The sequence below is a fragment of the Sander lucioperca genome, chromosome 16 (assembly GCF_008315115.2).
Source record: "Sander lucioperca isolate FBNREF2018 chromosome 16, SLUC_FBN_1.2, whole genome shotgun sequence".
NCBI classification, from domain to species: domain Eukaryota; kingdom Metazoa; phylum Chordata; class Actinopteri; order Perciformes; family Percidae; genus Sander; species Sander lucioperca.
Window position 1 is genome coordinate 2,203,108 of NC_050188.1, and position 21,956 is coordinate 2,225,063.

Genomic DNA, 21,956 nt, shown 5'->3' on the forward strand with positions numbered 1-21,956 from the left:
GACCTGCTGACATCATGCAGGAGGCAAGTCAACTGACTCCTTTTAGGATATTAGGTGATGCATTATAGAAGCTGCTATAGAGTATAGGAATATTGCATAAAGATAGCCTCCAGTAGCTGGTAGGCTATATTGAGAAAAGACTAAATGTCATCATTAACTAATAAAGCAGGCCTAAAAACCATTACTGCCATAATATAGATTTATATAGGCTACGACTAATTCACTGAAGGACCAGTTCACCAATATCACAAACATAAAAGCTTATTTTATATTGTAAGCCTACATAATCATTATTATCACTGGGCAGTGTTGGTTTTAATTGCTAAGGATGCGTAGGTCTGAAATTCAAGTCAGTTGGCAATATTTATTATAGATTTTACAAAAAAATAATTATCTAAGAAAATTGCACAATATCCACTTAGCCTACTGAAAAGACCAGAGTCAACTATATCCACTGATAAAGACCACAACATGAAGGTGTGGCTGAAAGGTCTGGAAAACTTCTACTAAATGGACGTTGTGTTGCTTTTTGTCAAACTACTATTTCCAAGGTCAATAATGAACTCTCAAGCTCAGATAATAGAAACATATATAATACTACTACTACTAATAATAATAATGATGATATTGATAATACTAATTATAATAAACATGTACTATTTCTATAACAATAATAATCATGTAATATTTCAATCAAAAACCTGAATTTTAAAACATTTCTATAATCATGGTTCTGAAAAACTCCTTTAATAATGTCCAGTCGATGCCATATTACTGGTAACCAGTGGTCTCCATAAACACCACAATGTTTACAGGAATGCAGCGTGCTGCCAGTATCACGCCTCCAGGCTGACCCTCCCCGCTCCCAGGAGTCCTCACCGCCAGAGGGCGGTTGAAACCAACTCACCATCCCATGCTGGAGCTGCGTCAAGCTCGTAACAAGTAGCTCCATAAAGACCGGAAAATATGTGCGTGTGTCCCGTCAAAATAAAAGCGTAATTTGGGGGAAATAGGTATATGTGGGCAATAAATATGTCATATAAGCTAGCCTGTGTTAAGCACATTAAAGTTGCAGACCATTATCTAAATAACACATCTTATATTACCAGTACACGAAAAAAATGTCTATAGACATATTCTAAATTAGGATTAGGCCTAATTGAGAAAGTCTCAAAATATGCATTTAAAAAAAATCTATGAATCAAAATGACAGTATGTGAACATATTTGTTACTGCAGTGGTCAATTAAATGACTGGTTAGGCCCTAAACTATGGGTTGAAACAATATAGACATACACTTTGTGTAGGTTTTGTGTATGAGGCCAAATTTACAGTAGGCCTATAGGCCCTGTCCAACATCATGCAATTGAGGGCTTGTAACTGTAAGGTCTCAGTTTGATTCCTGAATGGACGTGATAATCTAGGGAAACTCTCTCCGCCCTCAAAACCACCAATGAGGTTCTTCCATCGTAGAGCTGGGCGATAAGGAGAATATCAAATATGACAATACTTTTGACCCAATACATCGATGTCTATATTGCGGCGATATTGTAGGGTTGACTATTGGTGCTTCCACAAAATATTACCACAATGAGAGTTTAGATAAATAATTACCAATAATGTGGATACAATGACTAAATGGGTAAAGGCACATAATAAAACATCTAGCAAGTCTGGTAAGTTAAAAAATGACATCACTTTACTGTAATGCAGCCTTTGAAACCAGGAAACAACACGTGCATATCACAATTTTACGATATCCAAAATGTAAGACAAAGTCTAGCCTCATATATTGATGTCTGATATAATACCGATATTTCCCAGCCCTACGCCAATGGCTCAAGTGGGACTGCCAGTATGTTTCTGAAATTTTTTATTTGATAAGGTTGTTTAACATACTAGAACATTTTTATTATATTATCATGCCTGCCCACTTTTTGACAAAATAGTTTGCGGCCACACTAAATTGGCTTTTATTTTGAAAGTTCAAACCAGAAGTACTCATATTGATCATGATCGTTAGTTTAATACTTTCTTTTCCACAGTGGCTCTGCTGCCTATCCCTGAGGTTATGATCCTACAGTGTGTGTGTGATCTCCCAGCGGTCAGACGCGCTCCTCTGCAGACAGCGGACTCCCTATGGTCCTTTAAACTCACTGGAACCGAAGCATGGAGTATGCAATGTGCTCTGTGTAAAGGTTAGGGAGGGCGGATCACTGCTGGATACCCCTGCCGTCCAGCACCCCGGGGTCGCGCATTGTTTGCAGTGAAGACCCGCATTTTCAGATTTCCACATATCCTGAAAATGGATCCTTTACGAAATGGGAATAATTGTGAGGAGGACTCCCAGTGTGCTGAGGTGGAAGAAGAACAAGTGGATCCAAGAATCCAGGTGAGTATTTTTTATTTATTTAAATTGGATCCAGATGTTGCCACCAGTGAAAGTGACATTGAGATGAAAATGGGAAGCCCAGTTAAAAGTAGTCAGGTTGTGTGTAATCGCCTATTATTTAAACCTTACATTCAGTGGAATTTACACAGCCAGTAAAAGCCAGGAAAATGTGAAATATTACTCCTTTATCATAATAATACTATATTACAGCAACTACAGTTCCACTTATAGACTAAATAATTTAATATAATAATTCATTGTTAACTGAATGTGTCAATTGTTCTTTCTACTCATGCAATATGAAATAGATTTGAGAATATTTGTCCCTTTAATGCTTTCTCAACACACACACGCGCACACACACACACACACACACACACACACACACACACACACACACACACACACAGTGCATCTCACTATCTTTGTGGGGACCCATCATTGACATAATGCATACCCTAGCCACTTACCCTAACCTTAACCATCACCACTAAATGCCTAACTTTAACCCTTACCCTAACCCTAACCATAACCTAATTCTATCCCTAATCATAAAACCAAGTCTTAACCCTCAAACAGCCCTTCAAAGTTGTGGGGTCCAGCATTTTGGCCCCACAAAGCTGTCCGGACCCCACAAGTATACTGTATTCCCATTTTTTGACCCCACAAATGTAGTTAAACAAGAACACACAAACACACACACACACACACACACACACACACACACACACACACATACACTGATGGCTGCATGCTCAGTAATTTGGTAAAGAGAAGTCACACAGTTTACACTCACAATCTGTTCTCTTTGTGCCTTTTCTCTCCATGCATGATATGCTTTATGGAAACAGGGAGAACTGGAGAAGTTGAACCAGTCTACAGATGACATTAACCGCTGGGAGAGTGAGCTGGAGGTAAGACGAAACACCAACTTGCAACACTATTGTCATTATCATCAGTGCCTCTCCCTGCTGGGGTAAACACTTAGTTATGGCTGAGCTGCGCTGCAAAAACAGGCATCTCAAGAAGCCATTAAGTCTAAAGTTAAGGCCCCAATCCTGCCGGTGCTGTGAAATAACTCATCTCATTTCCAGTTCCGTTTCGTGTATTTTCAGGAATTTGCCTGGCAAAGTGGCCATTGAATAGAAACAGTTTACACTGACTGATGGAAATTGTCTAAATGCGGGAGCTGCTTCTGAGGGAAATGTGGAAAAACGGAAGCAGCAGCTGTCACTCCTCCTTAATAACACTGCACTGTACTCTGAACTCTGAAGTCTTAGTGCAACAAGAGGTGTAACTGTGATCAGAATGTTAAATATAATATTTGAATGGCACAGTTGGAGCAATCTAAATCCCAAGTGCTCTCCTCATTTCCTTTAAAAACATACCAAACACGTAAAGAGAAAAGAAGCTGTAAAATTCAGCAAGAAACAGCAGAAATATGGATTGTAGTTGTTGTTTTTTTCTCTCTAACAGCGCTCACTTGGATTTAAACATTTACTAGAAGGGTTAGTGTTCAGCAAAAGTAAAAACATTCCAGAGGCAGCTATGTTTTTTCTTTTCCTCAAAGTAGGCCCCTTCTGTTTCTCATTAGATTAGATCAGATCTTCACTGACGTCCGGATGCCACAAACTAGTGCTGGAATAAAGTTAATAACAGACAGTGGCAGGGGACGGGATTTTGTATATGCACATCTAAGCGATGGAACTATTGTTATATATTGCCTAATTCATGCTTCCATCTAAATACTGGGTAATTATTATACAGTAGATCCTGGTCATGTTTACCCATCTGGTGTAAAAGGATTTAACTGCTGTTTGCTGTTTTTTGGAAAAAGCTAACTTTTTTTCTAGTGATTTAGCAATATTTTGAAGCAACAGTTGTGCCACTGATATACATACTGCATACACACACACAGACATAAGCAAACAGAAAAAGAAAGAAGGCAATTCATCGTGAGGCAGAGTGAAAGTTGAGAGCTGAAGAATGTGAAAAGGCAGGCTGCAGAGTCTGGGGTTGATTAAGGACCATGTACAGTAGATTCAGGAAAAGCTGAGACAGTGAGGTTAAAGGGTTCTCATACTCTGCCAACATAAAGGTAAATCTTTTATGGCAGCGATAGAACATTGTGTGTGTTAGAGATGAATAGTGTGTGCTATCACCTGACCAGTTAGCGTACACATTTTACTTCCCACACGCACGCCGTGTCACTATTTCATGGCAGGAGCAGGAAGTCAGGAGACGTAATAATGTGACGGGAAGTGTGCTTCCTGTAGGACCCTCTCCCTTTTCCCTCTTTTACCCTCTCTTGTACTCTTCCGTCAGTTTTACGAACAGGATGCAGGTGCTGTTGCCTTTCAAACTCTCTCCTCTGTAAAGTACAACACATGCAGGAACACATACCTGTACACACACTCAGTAACTCGGATTAGGTGATTACAGACCTAATTGCACACGCACGCACGCACGAACGCACGCACGCACACACACACACACACACACACACACACACACACACACACACACACACACACACACACAAACACACACACACATCCATACACATTTCAACATTATTTCACCACCAAAGAGTGTATAAGGTTTACTCAACAACACTGAGGAGCAAAAACTATAATTGAGATACAGGTAGTACTGGGCCATATGACAATATATATATATATCGTCAAAACAATATAAAAATGTCTATCGTATAGATTTTTCTATATCATTTATAACGCGATGTTAAAAACTAGCGGCCGAACTGAGCAATATTTACATCATCTGGAGGATGCTTTACGTTCTGATCCTTGCACGTTATGTTCATTTTTGCACAAACGTTCTTAAGAAAATGAGCAAATACACATTACTTCTCATTTGTCAAGAATTGAATTCATGCAGGAGTAAACAAAAATAGGCTTTACCATAAAAATAATAATGCATTTTATTTATATGGCATATTTTACAACACTCAAAGACACAGAGTTTTAAAAAGAAATCCATACACTTATGTGCTATTTATTTATTGAATTACCAGAAAACATGTTATATCATGGTATATATCTTTATCAAGATGTAAAATTACCTATATTGGGACAGAAGATATTGGAATATTCGCCCAGCTGTGTATATCACTGCATGTGCTTGTATATGGGTAATGGTTTAGTGATGACTTGAATTAGAAGAGCTGCTTTGGAGGCGCCAAGCCAAATTGATCAGGGCCAGCAGGACAGCACAAGCAGCAAGGCAAGCCAACTTATGGCTAAAGCTTACAACATTAAAAACGAGGGTCGTACTGAGTAAATCACCAAAAGTGATTTCCCAGTTTTCCACCTCCAGTCAGCACCTTCACAACAGCTTTGACATGCAGTATTATGACTGTATGATAAAGGATAATATCTGTGTGTGTATCTGTGTGTAGGACTGTCGTCAGCGGTTTCGTGCTGTGCTGGTGGAAGCAACGGTGAAACTGGACGAGCAGGTGAAGAGGATCGGACGAGCTGTGGACGACTCCAAACCTTACTGGGAAGCCCGCAAAGTAGCAAGACAGGTACACAGACACACACACACACACACACACACACACACACACACACACACAAACACACACACACACACACACACACACACACGCACACACAGCTGGAAAGCTAGAGTGACTGAGGTCAGCAAACAGTGAGTGTGAGAGCAGGCTTACTGAGGATTAGCAATGAGAACATTAAAGAGCTCAGAGTATAACTACTTAAAGAGAGCACAGTCACGTGATGCCTATTTTTAAACTCAGTCACACCTCTGTATACAAAGTTACTTCACACTCACGCATGCACGCACACGCACACAGGCACACACGCACGCGCACGCAGGCACACACACACACACACACACACACACACACACACACACACACACACACACACACACACACCGACTCTGTGTGGGGAAGATGAATATCTGAGCTCCACTTAAACTGCTAGTCTTGCCATATTTCTCATAATCTGTGTTTTCATGCTTGCTGCGCTGTTGCAGGTAGATGCAAAAATGGGGTGACTTCCCCAATGGTTAGGGAACTAAAAATAGTACTGTGTACTGTGTGCAATGTGTGTTTATGTTCTTTTTTTCAGATTTTAGCTACCTGCTCTAGTCTGTACAGCACTTTGGTCAACATGGGTTGTTTTAAAATGTTGCTCTATAAAAAGATTTGACTTGACTTGACTTCTTTACTAAGGAAATTAGTTGTGACCGTCTCTACAAGGCCTCACATAAATATATCGATACATAAATATATTGTGAACCACAACAATTATTGTATATATTGGATAAACTGTGCCGTTCCCTCTTCAGTGGGTCATGTCCGCATGTCCTTTACTGTGGAATTGTTCCAGCCTCTTGAGGCTTTGATCTGATTGGGTACCACCAGAAATTTAGAGTCCAGCGCACCCCTCGTCTCAGCCAATAAGAAAGAAACTTATGAGTCATTCATCAGAAGGCTGACATTTGTGTGTCAGAGCTGAGCTGCCAAACTAAAATAGACTGTGTATGTATGTGAGTGTGTGTGTCCTTGCTTAACTTTGTTGCAATATGACAAACTACCTGCCACTAGCATCAGCTTCTGACAGTAACACATGAGAGTCAGGATTACTGGGAGGTTTTGGATTTTGATGCGTTCACGTGAAAGAATCCAAAGCCTTTTTCTAGCTTTGGGTATGTGTGTGTTTGTGTGTTTGTATGTGTGTGTGTGTGTGTGTGTGTGTGTGTGTGTGCGTGTGTGCGTACGTGCATTAAGGGTGTTGAAAAGAGCAAAGCCGATGAAGCCCCCAGGTTCAACCAGCGGATTGTCTGGTCATGATTTATGGATGCATATTTAATATTTAATACTTAACCTATTTTAAAGGGATTCAAATGCTTACCCTAACACACACACACACACACACACACACACACACACACACACACACACACACACACACACTACCTACCCCCACCCATAAGCCAGTCTCAGCCCTCAGCCCCCCATGTTTATCCTTCTACATTCCAACAAACTGGGGGGTGGTGTATAGGAATTTGCCTGTACTGTCATATCTTTTGTCCTTTTTACCCAGCATTCTCTTCTGCACCACTGCCTGTCTGTCTGGCTGTCTGTCTCCTGTACCCCTCCCTCCCTCCATGTTTTAGTCACCTCTCTCCACCTCTTTCCACTCAATCTCTCACCTCCAGAAAACTGTAAATGAGGTGACTTTTTAGAGTCAAAGGCGTCAGACAGGATGACAGCGTCTCACATGTGAAATAAAAATGAGTCACACTGACACACACACACATACTCAATAGGATGATATGAATAGCATATACTGTATACGAGGTGACAGCGTGTCATGGTATTTCAGACCAAAACCATCGTATTGTTTGCCTTACAGACAGTCACATATTGTGGGCTCTGTGACATGAGGTTAATTAACTGATAACAATGCTTGTCATTTGCATGCTGGCCCATGCTCAGCAGGCTTTTGTGCCACAAAGATAACGACAAATTGTGTCCTCCACCATTGATGAATGTCACTCACCAGGGTGCTAAAGATTTGTCATTTGTTCAATTGTTATTTTTGCAAAAGTAAAGAAAGGTAGAGACTCACATAGTCAGTGTTTGGTCAGCTTAGCTACTGACAACACCAACCCTGTCAGTAAACACCAACCCTGCATGAGAAGGGAAGGGTGCTGCTCCTCTGTCCAGGAAGTCCTGTAAAGGACGGGCACTTTTGTGTGATTTTTCATCTCCAACTTGACAAAAACCATTGATGAGTAGTGTTAAAGTCTCAGTTCTTTCTCTGTTCCTCGCATATGCTTTCTCCTCATTAAATATCTATCATAGTCCTTCTGTTTCCCCTGCACCCCCTCTCTTCTCTAAGCCTGGGAAATGGGTCATGATAGAGGACAAGGAGGAGGGATTCAACTTTGCCAGTCAAACTAACAGATAACGCGCAGAGAGCAACTGTTATCTTCCCACCCCCTTACTCCTATCTCTTCACCTTGGGTAGGCTGTCCAACCACTGCAACACTTAAGATATAACAACAATTCGGACACAAAAGATAATAATAATAATAATAATAATAATAATAATAATAATAAGTTTATTTGATATAGCACCTTTCACAGACAAAGTCACAAAGTGCTTCACATGATAAAAATTTGTACAAAACATAGTAAGTTATAAAACTAAAAAGACTAAAAGACTAAAAACAATCATTAAAAAATCATCATTTTTATATACACGAATCAAAAGCAAATTTAAACAAGTGCGTCTTCAGCTGCTTTTTAAAAGCTTCAACAGAGACTGCAGAACGTAAGACAATTAGAAGAGCATTCCACAGATTTGGAGCCACCGCTTCAAAGGAACGGTCACCTCTAGTTTTTAAACGGGTGCGTGGGACAACCAGTAATCCCTGGTTAGAAGACCTGAGGGGCCTGTTCGTAGTGTACGAATGGAGCAGGTCCGAGATATACACTGGAGCCTGACCATGCAAAGCTTTATAAGTCAGAACCAAAACTTTAAATTTGAACCTGTAGTTAATCGGAAGCCAATTAAGCTTTTGGAGTTTCATAAAATTGGTTTGTTTGAGTCCACCGCGCTGTTTTACACGAACACAGCTCTACTCTGCAAATAGAGAATTTTTACAAACAAACTAAAACAAAAGCTGTCTGTTTGTAGTCTAACTGTTTATCTTAGTTTGCTGGGAATCTTGAAATTTGGACAAATTCTTATAAATTGAACTGCCGGCTGAACGAACCGTCCTCTCTGCTGGAGCGGTAAATCTATGGATGTATTAAGACCAAAACATATACATGTGGCTACTTAATATGCACGTGAATGACGCGACCATTATGTTTGCGTTCTTCATTCTTGATGATGATGCTGGTTGTATTATTTTGCAACAACATCGTTTCATTGCAAATGGGCATAGGTGACGAATGCATAGCCTGCTTATCTGTCCATTCATCATTAAAGCTGGGCTTTTCCACGTCAACTTTTCTCCTCAGCCTCTTTGACAGTGACATTCTTACCTGACAACAGCCGTTTCTTTCTGCAAGCATTTTCCACCAATCAGGACGCTGCATACTACAACCATGTTTCCTAATCACAGACTTTAACCATCACTCCTCAGTGAACTGCCTCCTAGTCTGAGATCTTTTTCTATTTAAAGAGCTAGTTATCAGTATGGAGTTTCCATGTTTTTTAGGAGTTTGCTCACACTAATACATGTAAAAAAAAAAAAAAAATATATATATATATATATATATATATATATATATATATATATATATATATATATATATATAACATTTCGAACAAAAATAGGCGTATTAGGAAGTCCGGATACAATGATTCACATACATGGATACATTTTTGCAGCGCCACAAACCCACCGGGTGGTACGTTCTGTCCAAGGGGGTAAGCTTTGCTTCAGAGCTCGAATCTCCTATGGCGCCATTTTGATGCTACAAAGCGATCACCCGACGTTAGCATTCCATTGACTGCCATTCATTTTGGCGTCACTTTGACAGCGAATAACTTTACATCTGAAGCGTTTAAAGACTCTATTTGTCCATTGTTTATTTCTAAAGAAACACGACAATGTATAAAAGGCTCCATTACCTTGTACATCACGTTATGGCTCCGTAGCAGACGTTTTTGTAAAAATAGGCTAATGATTGTGTCATAACCATGCGACTTACTGTCGCATAGTAGAGGAATTACCGTACAGTACAGGAGAAGCTCGCAGGCAGTTTCGACTTACATTAGCTGTTTAAGTTTAATTACTAATGTTAACTAGCATTTAGTTAGCAGTAATTAGCCTGTGTCCATGTTATCTCCTTACATATACCTACGCTCTCCGTCTCTGCAAGAATGGGAATGATTGAGATTTCTCTTGGCACAGCTACCAGAAGACTTCCAACTTTCAGACACGTTGCTCACGTCACATTTACGTCGTCTCTCTCAGTTGGAGGCTGCGCAGTAACGCTCAGCGCTCACCGGAAAAGTGCTTCTAAAGGCCTTCACTGGTCTCCATCCAGAGCAACGGGATCTGTTGGTCCATTCTTATATACAGTCTATGGTTCTGTCACAGTTTTGAGAAACAAATGTCCACTGGAGGTGCTAAAGAGAAGACCTCTAATGTGAAATGTGCCCTGAAATGGGTTGTAGTTGACTCCATTTTTTATGTTATTAATTATCAAATCAACAATATCTTAAAGCTGTTTTTTTCGTGACGCTCAGCATGAATTTACATTGCACCATGTATTTTTTCTGTCAGTCGGGACTGCAGCAGATAAGCTGTATTGCTTTATTGTTTTTGATATTTATTAAAATATAATCGCTGCTTTAATCTTTATTTATTCCCGAGATGTAATCATGGTTTTTATTTCTTAATTTTAATTTGTTATTATGTCGGTCTTATTAGAATATTACAGAATATTACGTTATATGCCACGATGCAATGCGGTCATTTATATCAGACAATCATATGTGTATATATATATGTATATATATATATATATGCTGTATACGTACAAACAAACAGCTTTATTCCTAATTGACTTAACTGTCTGTTTTTAAATTTCGTCTTAAAACCCACCTCTTCTCCTTGGCCTTTGACACCAGACGTTCCTACAGACGTTACACGCATTCCCCCCAGCAAATCGCACCTTGCGTATATCCCATGAGCCTGGCCCCCATCATAGGCGGGTTCAACCTCCTCTAAGACATTTTATCTGAGTTGTGAGTCACTTCCTGTTTGGAGAGTTTTTAAAATGTTTTTACTCTTCTCCCTAAAAGAAGACTGATTCCTCCTCTGTGTTTGAGGAGGTTAAAATCCTTTCCTTCATGAAACAGAAACAGCACAGGTGGGATTTCAACGCACAACCTTCAGACTGTGAAGCATTGCTCTTCCAGCTCAGCTATCAGTATACTGAAATAGCATTGCGATATATTTTAATTAAGGTTCAACATCACAGAGTCGCTTCACATCTGTGGAGTAGGTTTTCAGGTTATTATATCAATAGATACATGTATTACATTATATTTTGGTCAGATCGGGGGCAACAGTTGTTTATATATATATATATATGATTGTCTGATATAAATGACCGCATTGCATTGTGGCATATAAATGCCCTCGTAGAGACTCTACAGTCCTGTCTTGCATATTGTAATATTCTACAGGTAATAAGACTGACATAATAACAAATTAAAATGAAGAAATAAAAACCATGATTACATCTCGGGAATAAACATAAACAATAAAGCAATACAGCTTATCTGCTGCAGTCCCGACTGACAGAAATAATACATGGTGCAATGTAAATTCATGCTGAGCGTCACGAAAGAACAGCTTTAAGATATTGTTGATTTTATAATTAATAACATAAAAAATGGAGTCAACTACAACCCATTTCAGGGCACATTTCACATTAGAGGTCTTCTCTTTAGCACCTCCAGTGGACATTTGTTTCTCAAAACTGTGACAGAACGTACCACCCGGTGGGCTTTTGGCGCTGCAAAAATGTGGCCAGGGATACGTACATCGCAGGAGACCAGGTTAAAAATATCAGCGTGGCCTCCATCACATCCACGTCAGGATCAAAATCCTCTGAGCCGTTTTATCTGAGTTATGAGTCACTTCCTGTTTGGAGAGTTTATAAAGGGTTTTTACTCTTCGTCCTAAAAGAAGATTGATTTCCTCCTCTTAGTTTTTTTTAATGAGTTCAGGCACAGGCTAAACTCCTTTCCTTTGTGAAACAGAAAAAACACAAATGGTACAAGTGGGATTTGAATTCACAACCTTCAGACTGTGAAGCATTTTTTTTTTTGGGCATTTTTAGGCCTTTATTGACAGGACAGCTGAAGAAATGAAAGGGGAGAGAGAGGGGGAAATGACATGCAGCAAAGGGCCGCAGGTCAGAGTTGAACCCTGGCCCGCTGCATCGAGGAGTAAACTCTTTAGCTCCAACTGAGCTATCCAGGCACCCAGTCTGTGAAGCATTTCTCCTCCAGCTCAGCTCAGGTCTCTGAAAAAACAGCTCAATATTTCAATTAAGGTTCAACATCACGGAGTCGCTTCCCATCTGTGGAGTAGATTTCAGGTTATTTTATCAATAGATACATGTAATACATTATATTAGGGTTAGATCGGAGGCAACAGAAGGAAAAGACAAACTAAGTTTGTCTGCAGATTGACGGACATGAAGTAGTTTCTTTATGTTTTATCATCCCTGGAGATGGTCCAGTGGGGAAGGACACCGACCGACAACTAAGAGATGCGGGTTCGAACCCCGCCTGAGGTATTCCACACAGGAGTGTTAGTGATGAGTGAATGTGGTCACTTGTATAATTCCAACTAATGAATTTTCAACAGCGATTTCAACTTGCGTGTTTCCAACAATGATTTCAACTTGTGAATTTTCAACAACGATTTCAACTTGGGAATTTCCAACAACGATTTCAACTTGCGAATTTTCAACAACAATTTCAACGTGCCCATTTCCAACAAAGATTTCAACTTGGGAATTTTCAACTTACCTTTTTTTGGGGGGGGCATTTCTGCCTTTATTTGATAGGAAAGCTGAGATATGAAAGGGGAGAGAGAGGGGGGAAGACATGCAGGAAAACCGTCACAGGTCGGACTCGAACCCTGGACCTTCTGCGTCAAGGAATAAACCATATCTGCATATGTGCATTAATATTTAATGAGTGATATGTGAACCCATTTGGATTTCAAACAATTTGTGTTTGAAACAGTGAAATGGTCTATAGTTTCAACATGAATATATGGCTTTATTTCATAGTTAGAAATGGCCATTTAGCTGCAACACTGGCATACAATAATCCATTCAAAATGCAAAAGGATAGAAACACAACCTAGACCAGCAATGTTTATTTACATTGTAGTATACAGTCAATGCAGACAGACAATACAGTTCAAACAGGACAAGGGGCATACTGACAGACTTACAGTACAGGGCAACAACCGATTACCCTTCAGTTTTAAAGGAAAATGTGTCCCTTTAAACTGTTGCATTGAACAAAATGTACTCTAACTCCCCATAAAGCTGTTAACGGATCAGAGGGAAAGTATCAGTGGGGCAGCCTGTTGTTGCAACATTTTGGATGTCCCTGATGGAAGTAAAATGATATGCCAGATAGCTTGGAGCAGAATTCTTCACAGATGTGCTTGCTGTTAACTGTTTAGCCTACAATAAACCATTTTAGTTTCTTAAACTTAAAATGGGTAAGGAGATAGGTTAGTTTCTTCTGTTTGTGATTAATGTTCGATATGTAGAGGTAGAGCATTCCCAAAACTAACATCATAATCAATATGTACAGCATATACGGCATGTATGTAAATGTATCACAGCCCCAACTAAATGCTATAATATTGCTTTGTCTTGGAACAAATTCTTACGAGAACAGCATGCTGTCTTTTTGGTTTATTTTCATGCCTTTAACACCAGACTTCTTATCATGTAAAATACATAAGACATTGTTATCTAGGGTTCGCCAATGTCCCCAATGAATCTCGGTGATGTCATCGGCTTAGTTTTATCTTTTCACAACATATAGACCTACATTAAACCCAGCTAACCATATTTTCTTATTTCTTATCGTATTCCAGGAAAGCTGATAGGAGTTACTGTAATGGCTTTCTATTCAGCCAATACACTGACCTTTAAGTCACGCCTGTCTGAGTGGAGAGTGGGTCCAAATATGTCCAGCATGATTGGAAGAATCCTACTATTGACTGTGACTGTGGGCAGGAAGAGCCCACTGACAGTGTGTCAGATTTTCTTAGTGACAAAGCCCCTGTTTGTCTATTTGATCAAGGCAGGGTTGTCTTTCTGTGTGTGTCGTATCTATGTGCGAGCTCTTCGCCCCTCTATGGGTGTCATAAGGAATCAACCATGGTTCCTCAAAAGGGAAATATAGGTCATGAAATACACAAAGACACACACTGGACACGCAAGGACAACTGAGGCACTCATAGCATGTGATGACAAAGGCTGGGCCAACTTGCTGGTAGAAATTAGTGTCAAAGGAATGTCACGATGCTCTGATTTAAGCTCTCTGTCAGTTTTTTCACACTTCAGAATAAAGTGAAATCGCAGTCCATGGTTAAACCTTAAGCTCCACAGCAGCATTTACCACCTGAAAGCTGATAAAAGTAGTATTTTCAAGCAGGACACTTGTAGCTATACCTCGCTTTCACATTTGATGTGATTTTAACTGACCCTTCTCTCTGAACTCTAGGCCCAGGTTGAAGCCCAAAAGGCCACTCAGGAGTTCCAGCGGGCGGTGGAGATCCTGCGGGCAGCCAAGGAGACCATTTCCCTGGCTGAGGAGAGGCTGCTGGAGGAGGACAGCCGCCAGTTTGACTCTGCCTGGCAGGAAATGCTCAACCATGCCACACAGAGGGTACGAACATGATCCAAGACAGCTTAAAAATACTGAAAAGGTTCCGTCCTAACAAGTTATTTGTGCTTGAGAGTGAGGTTTAGACTGCTACTGATGCTGGAGAAAACGAAAGTGGAAGTATAGTCAATATGAATATACTGGAATTGTCTATTACTTGGTTTCTACAGTGAAAATAAACTTGTCTTGATTGTTTCAGGTGATGGAGGCCGAGCAGGCGAGAACACGCAGTGAAGCTGAACACAGAAAAACAGCAGCCAATTACAATTCCTGTATCAGCCACATGAGGCAGTTAGAGAAGAAACTCAAACGCTCCATCAACAAATCCAGGTCTGTGCCTTTGTCTTCTCTCTGAATGTTTCCTTTTCTTTTTCCCCCTGCTTGAGCCTCGCTGTGTGTGAGTGTGTTAGTGTGTGAGAAAGCAGGGCTACGTTTATGTCATCTGATGCAGTCCAGATGTTTCATGTGTTGGTTGTGCAGTGTTGGGGTGTGTTCTGTAAGAACCAAGGAATGTGACTGCTCACAGAGTGTTATTCTTCCAGCAGTTTCTCCACTGACATTTGGCACAGTTTTTTCCTCCCTCTCTCTCAGTTTTTCTTCTTTTTCTCCCCCTGTAGGCCGTATTTTGAACTGAAAGCCAAGTATTATCTACAGCTTGAGGTATGTATGTTAGCAGGCTTTTAAACTATTTAAAGGTAAGATACCAAACCAAACCAGTTCAAAGCACTGTAGTTTATACATTTTTAGCTACACTAATGTTGGTCGGTCCATAAGTTGATCCATCATTTATAAAATATATCTCACATTTATTCATGCCCCCCTGAGGTTAAATTGCAATAATTTTAGTGAACTTAACCATCATAGGTCAACATTTAAAAGGGATAGTTTGGATATTTAAAGTAGGGTTGTATAAGGGAACTTATCCATAGTCAGTGTATTACCTACAGTAGATGGCTTAGGGTTTAGAGAAGCAGCTGTACAGTACCAACACGGAAGCTAAGCAATGTACTTCTGTGAACGGGGCCAGCACGAGCAGCAGCAAAATGCATTTTAGCCACCTAAGCCATTATATCCATCCAGACTCCTTTCACAAAAACAGTAATTTTACCTGGCAGAACACAGGAGTTGCTGGTCTACTACTGCCTCGATCGGTTAGTTTTGCTTTGTGTTACTGTGTAAATCTTTGGTGAATCTGAACTAATCCTATAAAACACCAATGTCAATACATTAAGAGACTATAACATTAACAAATCAACTGATTGAGGCAGCGGTAGACCATCAACTCCCTTGTTCTGTCAGGTAAAATTACTGTTTTTATGGATATAACAGCTTCAGTTTCTCGTTGGGAAAAAAGGCTGTCTGACGGCAAGGTAAACGGCTGAAAATATTTCAAATATAGCTTACACTATTTTTCAGGTGGCTAAAATATCTTTTGTTGCTGCCCGTCCACAGCAGTAGGCCTACTTTGCTTCGCTTCCATGTCGGTTCCTCTGGCGTGGCGTCCGCCGTCTACTGTAGGTAATACACTGACTATGGATAAGTACCTCAGACAACAACCACTTCAAAGTATCCAAACTATCACTTTAATATGTTGAATACTACCAAATACCTGCAAAACTAATGACAGCTGTCATTTGTTTAGTGTTAATTAGCAAATGTTAGCATGCTGACATGATAAACTAAGAAGGCGAACATGATAAACATTATACCTGCTAAATATGTTAGCCTGTTTTTATGCTGACGTAAGTACTTAGCTCAAAGTACCTCTATGCCATAGTACAGCCTCACTGGGCTAGCATGGGTGTAGTCTCTTAGTTGTGTTCGCTTAGGAATGAAAGCACTACCCCTGAATATCATCAAGTGTAAAGTAAATATCATGCTTACTTAGCCTAGGAAACCATGTCAAATGTATATAATTCCTATTTACATAAAGTTTGAGAAGGTGTGTTTACTAAGAAACTGTGTTTGATTTCTCATAGCAACTAAAGCGCCATGTGGATGAGCGTCAGGCCAAATTGGTGGTGGCTAAGGCCAACTACCGCGCAGCACTACGCAACTTAGAGAGCATCTCTGAAGAGATCCATGCCCAGCGACGCTCCCTCGCCATGGGAACCAGGGAGCAGGGTGTTGGTGCGGAGGGAGATGGGGGCAACGAGGACATCGCTAACTTCAAGATGGAGTCAGACGGTCTGTCAAGTGAGTGTAACTGAAGCTTAGAAATGAACATGCATTCACTTCATCCATCCACATTATACGTTTTTGTTTTGTTTTGTTGGTGCATCTGTGTGTTGGCATGTTTAATGTGTATATCTGTGTGTGTGTGTGTGTGTGTGTGTGTGTGTGTGTGTGTGTGTGTGTGTGTGTGTGTGTGTGTGTGTTTCAGTGGTGTCCGTATCAATTGATGAAGAGGGCAGTCACAGTTGCAGCTCAGAGGAGGAGACCGACCCTCATTCCACCTCCTCCCCCCGAGCTATGCCCTCCTCACCTTCCTCATCTTCCTCCCAACCTTCCACCTCTGCCTCCACCCCTCTGGACATGCCCTGCCCTTACCCCTCCTCTTCGTTCCACACCTCCTGCTCGTACCTCTCCTCCTCTTCCTCTTCCTCCGTCCACTCCTCCTCCTGTCCCGGTGGACTGGAGTTAGCGAGCCCATGTAGCTCTCATGACCCAGACTCAGTGTGGGGTTCAGGGCATGCCTCACCTCTCCTGGGCCCCCGCAGCCAGTGCAGTGGAGCTTCCTCTCCAGACTGTGACCAGGAGAGAGGTGTGTGTTCATCACATCAGCGTGTACATGTGTGTTAACTTCTGATGTGATGCTTCATCCTACAGTGGAAGATCAATACCAATTTCATGTCAGGGGATTAAGGACAGAGCTGGAGTCAGGACTTGGTTAGCCTAGCTTAGCATGAAGACTAGAAGCAGTGGGTAACAGCTAGCCTGGCTCTTCCAAAAGCTAGGAAATACACATGCCAGCATCTCTAAAGATGTAGATGCAGAAGCTGATAAATTATTCAGCAACAAATACTAAACTTTAATTGCCAATAAGTATTTAAGCAACACTTAAGACCATGTGAGACTTGACTCATAAATAAAAATAACTTGTACACAGTATATTTGCTCAAAGCAGCATTAATTGAAGTTGAGCTCACAGGTTTTAGCCTGGGTGTGTGACCCAGACTACACAAAAATAAATTAGTTTGTATATACTTGTGTGGAATCTGAATTGTCCCTTTTGGGTGAAGGATTTCCCATAGTTCAGCAGAGTGATATTTTATTGTGTAAAAGTTTGCAATTAAAACAGCGTCATATTCACCATGCTAGAGGTGGATGGCATCTACTGGAAAGTGTTTTGTTTTCAATAAAGTTCTGTTCCAGCAAAGATAAATTGGTTTATCCTTGGTTCACTTGCACATTTATTAACCATTGCCTTTTTGTGTGTGTTTGTTGCAGGTGACAGAGCAGAGGGAGCCGAGGCGACGCTAGAAGCCGGTTTAAACAAGCTAACATTGACTGTAGCACAAAAACAAGAGGGGGACTCTGGGGATGAACAAGACTCCCATTTTATTAACCCTGAAACTTCCTCTCCCAGCTCAGCCACTACCATTCTGTTACTTAACAGTGTCTAACGAACGTCTGTCACACTTAAAACACTCACTGTGCCCAGCTTCAAGCCTCAAACTGGACTCTGTGGCAGAAGACGTGGAGCACCGCAGGATGAAATGCTCAATCTGAGCAAAGATAGAGCAACCTGCACACTCTAAGCTCCATCCAACCTGACATTATGTCTCCATATGGTCTAAACATCTGATGGTGTCATATTAAAGGTGCTATACGTAGTGTATTTAAACATCAGTATGTCATTGTCAAATACATTGTGAACCTATATTGTAAACAAATGAAAGCAGGGACAGTGGGATTGGTCTCTATTGGTATTATTAGTGCTAGCATTATTCAAAAGACTGCATTTCCCATAAACCTCCTTGCTTCCTGTTGCAAAGAGGATGTGGCTTGTTGTCACTGACCCAGTTTCACTAGCTCTGTTTTTGCTAAAAGAAAAACATGTCTATTTTGTGCCACAAAGAAGTGTGTGTTGTACAGCAGAATAGCACATTTTCTTTACTTTGGCATATTGTACAGGTTGTTACTACAATAATGGTATTACCTATCTGCAGCTTTATAGTAATGTGTCAAAGTGAATGTGGTAAACATTTAGCCTGTTGACATGACAACAGTTGGCACCATTAAGTCAGCAGTAAGCCTCTTTTTGGATCTGAATCACCACAAGATGATCAAAATGGGACAACATAATCAGTTGGATGTTGGATTATGTCTTGTTCTGCCTTCATTACTGAGCTCCCTCTGTAGCTCCGAAATGTAAAGTTGAAATGTAGGATGTGGAGAATATTGTGGAGGAATAGTTATCAAGGAGAAAGTGGAGTGCAAGCAGTACTCTGAGCACTAAACTAAGAAGAAAAGAAGAGACTGAACACAAATGGTCTTCCATTTGGATTTGTGAATAAGTGAGTGAATGTTTTGAGTGCAGCTCACCATCTTAGGTGGCGGTGATTGAACTAATGATTTTTTGAGTGTTGTCTGTTGTGTTTTAGAAAAAGGCTCAAATACTACCCTGTAGCACAGATGTATATTTATACTATAATAATTTATACTCTAATGTCATGCTCTAAACTTACACTTTTGTTTGTCTGGGGAGTTGGCAGAACTCATACACAATAGCAGGGGTTACAGGAACCTGAGTTCTCTCACACACAGCTGTCCCTTACTGCCACAGTTGAGTGTATTGCCTGCTTTGCGCACTAACAATGACTTATTTCAACATTTTGGGAAATACACGTATTCCCTATTTTGTCGTGAGTCAAATGAGAAGATTGATACCACTCTTCAAATGTTTGTGCAGTGTGTAAAAACGACAATTGGCCGTTTTAAAGGGGTTATGTGTTTGACCGTCAATAGGCTCTAAGTAGTTGCCAGGCAGCCAGCAGAGACTCCAGAAAGATACTGCTCCCAGCAAAGAAATAGTCCCGCGAGTAAGCGTATTTCCCAACCTGTCAAATGATTCCTTTAAAGTTAAAGGAACAGATTTTCCCAGAAAGACCTTTTTAGCAGTGACTTTGCTGAATCAGAATCTTTCAGCAGCAGGAATTAGAAGCCTTAACCTGTGAAATCATAACATTATATTTACTGTATTGGAAGGCTGGTTAAAAGTCTGAAACTGATTTGTCACAATATTCACCTGACTGCATTATAATGTGTACAGATATGAGGTGCAACTTCCCTTTTTCTCCAGTCTTTTCAGTCCTTTTTCACCCACACAGTACCTTAAACATGATATATCAACTGATATAAGCTAATTGCTGATATAATGTATTAGCCAATATGATGAACAAAAGGCTACTGTAAGTAACATATGTAATTGCAGTACAAAATGCCAATGAAATGTTTGAGGTCATTTACAGATAGTGTCTTTATTTTATAGTTTGTCCTTCAGAGAGCACTGACAAGTGTCCAGGTCAGTTCCTTAATTTTTTTTTTTATATTCATGATTTTTTTTTTTTAATTAAAAATGTTTGCTTATGCCATGTGTTCATGTGAAAATGTAATAATGGCAGACATATGGTTCAGATGTTTGTAAACTCTCAAATATGAAGTCCAGTATCAGATGTCTAAACTAACAGAAATACAGTAGGCGTACTGAATAACTGTTTCCATTTGATGCCTGTATCATGATATTCACAGTCAGTTCCTAAAAAAAAGTCCCACAACAGTCCTGCTGGCTGTAGTGTCATCTCTTGACTTTAGTAAGTACCCTGAGTTCAGTGCAGCCCAGCTTTTTTTTACTCTGTAACTTTGTTTTACGATCCTTGCTGCTCTCTTCTGCATGTCTGCACACGCTCCTGACATCATGATGCCTTTCAATTCTTTCAATTCAATCTTGTGATTTCAATATCTGTGCCATAGTAGCTCTGGACTCTTTGATTTGTAATTGGGCAATAATATGACCATGTTCTGTAAGATACTGACATCTAGTGCCAAGTTTGGGTTTTGTACGCCCGCCAGTCCTGAGGCTTTAGCAGGAGCTTCAGACTCGCTACAGTTATAATCACATCCATGTCCAGACTATGCACCATTGCTGCATCCGGGGCTTAGTGCCACCTGGGACAATTGTGATTGGTTTAAAGAAATAGAAATAGAAACAAGCCGGAGTGTTTTCCCCAAGAATCTGAGAATAGATGAGTGGTGTAGCCAGACCAAACTCCAGTGCTGACGCAGTACTCTGGACATAGGACTGGCCAGACTAACAAGGACCAAAGATATGGAGCCTTCTATTTCTGTTAGTCACACCACCTTTCCTGCTCTGCAAAGTCCTGTAAGTGACTAATGGACTGATTTTCCTACTCAAAACAATAAAAGCAACATTGACCATTAGTACCACAGGTCACCCCTCACACGTTACACAGCTATCCAACTCGACCTTTGGTATCTGTTTGTACCATGGACTGTATAAAACTAGTTTTTATTTATTTATTTATTTTATTCACTCATTCAGAATGCAAATATACAAACAAACATTGTTTGCATATTTACACATCCACTTCAAAAAGAACTTTTGCCTCGGGTCGAGCATATAAACAAAACCTAGGAGCGTATATATAACAAATCGACAAAAGGATAAAAAAAATAAAAATAAAATAAGAGAAAATAAATAGAAGGGCCTATCTCAAATTAAATGAAGAGTTTCAAGTAAATAAATCAATTCAAGGGCTTTTTTATCCTTAACCCATTTCAATGACCGAGACAAAAGATTTAGCTCATTCTTCCAATGGATAAGGGAGGGTTTGGTCTTAAAATATCTACAATTATGTATAAAATGTTTTCCTAAAAGCACCAAGTTGTTGAGAACAAAATCTACCTTCTTATCTTCAACAAAAACACCAAACTTTATATTCTTCATTGTCAGAGGTGGTATCTCAATTTCCCTGGTCTGTAACCAGCTCTGCAGATCTCTCCAGAAGGATTGCACCGACTCACACAGAAAAAATACATGTTCTAGATTCTCAATAGTTATTAGTATCAAAATTGAATCTCAGTCTTAA

General features: G+C 40.2%; 1 protein-coding gene across 2 annotated transcripts; it reads left to right on the forward strand.

Moving 5' to 3' along the window:
* The first annotated feature begins 1,995 nt into the window (after positions 1–1,995).
* On the forward strand, positions 1,996–20,558 carry LOC116041231 (SH3 domain-binding protein 5-like). 2 transcript variants are annotated; one of them, XM_035993145.1, is made up of 10 exons: positions 1,997–2,392; positions 3,244–3,306; positions 5,811–5,939; positions 14,683–14,847; positions 15,044–15,174; positions 15,462–15,504; positions 16,824–17,040; positions 17,228–17,391; positions 17,425–17,608; positions 18,295–20,558. In XM_035993145.1, the coding sequence occupies exons 1-10, from the start codon at positions 2,306–2,308 to the stop codon at positions 18,468–18,470; spliced, it is 1,359 nt and encodes a 452-aa protein (XP_035849038.1). In that variant the 5' UTR covers positions 1,997–2,305; the 3' UTR covers positions 18,471–20,558. The 2 variants fall into 2 exon arrangements, with proteins under 2 accessions (XP_031142980.1, XP_035849038.1); XM_031287120.2 differs by having other exon boundaries at positions 1,996–2,392; positions 17,228–17,608.
* The last annotated feature ends 1,398 nt before the right edge of the window (positions 20,559–21,956 follow it).